This window comes from Papaver somniferum, chromosome 8, assembly GCF_003573695.1.
Source record: "Papaver somniferum cultivar HN1 chromosome 8, ASM357369v1, whole genome shotgun sequence".
Taxonomy (NCBI): Eukaryota; Viridiplantae; Streptophyta; class Magnoliopsida; order Ranunculales; family Papaveraceae; genus Papaver; species Papaver somniferum.
This window is the reverse complement of record NC_039365.1, coordinates 103,626,811-103,628,326: the sequence shown is the minus strand read 5'-3', so window position 1 is coordinate 103,628,326 and position 1,516 is coordinate 103,626,811. Positions and strand designations below refer to the sequence as shown.

Sequence of the window (1,516 nt, the reverse complement as noted above, 5' to 3'; positions counted from 1 at the left end):
TCTGGAATTACTATTGATAGGGCCGGCGGACTATTAATATAAATACAGGGTCGTCACAGTTGGTATCAGATCCCATGATCTTTGTGGACATGTAGCGTTGTGAGGCACACTTACTCTAGGTACTTAGGTTTCCGCTCAATTCTTACGTTTGACGTAATAGTTGTTTCTGTTTCCTTTCTCTTAGTAGAATGGACGTTGATTTTTGTTTTTCCCCTTCCTTTGTTACTACTAGTTATGTCAGGAAGAAGAGGAACCAGAAATACGAGAAATACTCGAGGTAATGAGAATGGGGAAGCTCCTAATTTTGCTGAGATGATGAGGTTGATGACTGAGGCAATGACAAACCAGACCACTATCCTTACAGCTTTCATGCAGAACCATAATAGGAATCATAATGCGCCTCCGCCTCCGCCACCAGATGGGAATGTTGATGGTCATATCCCACAAGGTGATGGAGCCCAAGCGGCATGGATGAACCTGCTGGAGAAGTTCGTAAGGTTGAAACCACCCATATTTGAGGGTTCAACTGATCCACTAGTTGTGGACAAGTGGAAGGAGGATATCGAGAAAATATTTGTAGCTATGAGATGTATTCCTGTACAAAGACAACAATTAGCGGTTTTCCAATTGTCTGGTGAAGCAAGAAATTGGTGGAAGAATGCTTCTATAGGACTGGATGAAAAGACTCTTACCTACGCTGCATTTTATGAGAGGTTTGATACAAGGTATTTCCCTGCAGTCGTGAGACACAAGAAGATTAAGGAGTTTGTTTATTTGGAACAAGTGAATCCTATGCTCGTGGATGATTACCTCGAAAAGTATATCTCCTTGCAACGTTTTGCACATTTCATGGTACCCGATGAAGACAAGTCAGCTCGAAAGTTTGAGAATGGTTTATGGGACCATATTCGGAGTAAGGTAATCAGCCATTGTTTTCCTACTTTTTAACAGGTTGTGGACAGTTCCAGAGCTACTGAGGCTTATTGGTTATGGCACGGAGAAATTAGGGAAATTTCTAAAGAAGAAAAACAAAAGCCTTTTAGTAACTCCAAGCAAGGGAACAAGTACCAGAATCAAGGTAATAGGAACAAGGGAAATGGAGATTTCCGAAGTGATAGAAATAACTCGGGTGGCTGGAAGAGACAAATTTCTGATTTTGTTAGCAATACAAATACTGGAACCGTTAATGCCGCCACTTTTCCTATTTACTGCTACAATTGTTGGGATGCTGGAAACAAGAGTTTTGAGTGCACTAATCCGAGGCGTCAACGACCTAAGACATCATGCGACAACAAATGACAAGCCAAGGATGCTCGAGCTAAGCAGAAAAATTCTCAAAACCAAAGCAATGGACAGAACATAACCATTTCCAACCAAGGCAAATTTCACGCCTTAGTTCCACGACAAGAACAAGTACCTGATGAAGTTGTGGAAGGTATGTTTCTTATCCAAGACAAGCTTGGTATAATTCTATTGATTCCGGTACAAGCCACTCCTTTATTGCTGCTGCTTTTGT

At 41.4% G+C, this 1,516-nt stretch overlaps 1 protein-coding gene across 1 annotated transcript; it reads left to right on the top strand.

Annotated features, from left to right (window-relative positions):
- The first annotated feature begins 234 nt into the window (after positions 1–234).
- Positions 235–1,299, top strand: LOC113305873. Its single transcript, XM_026554865.1, has 2 exons — positions 235–852; positions 952–1,299. The coding sequence occupies exons 1-2, from the start codon at positions 235–237 to the stop codon at positions 1,297–1,299; spliced, it is 966 nt and encodes a 321-aa protein (XP_026410650.1).
- The last annotated feature ends 217 nt before the right edge of the window (positions 1,300–1,516 follow it).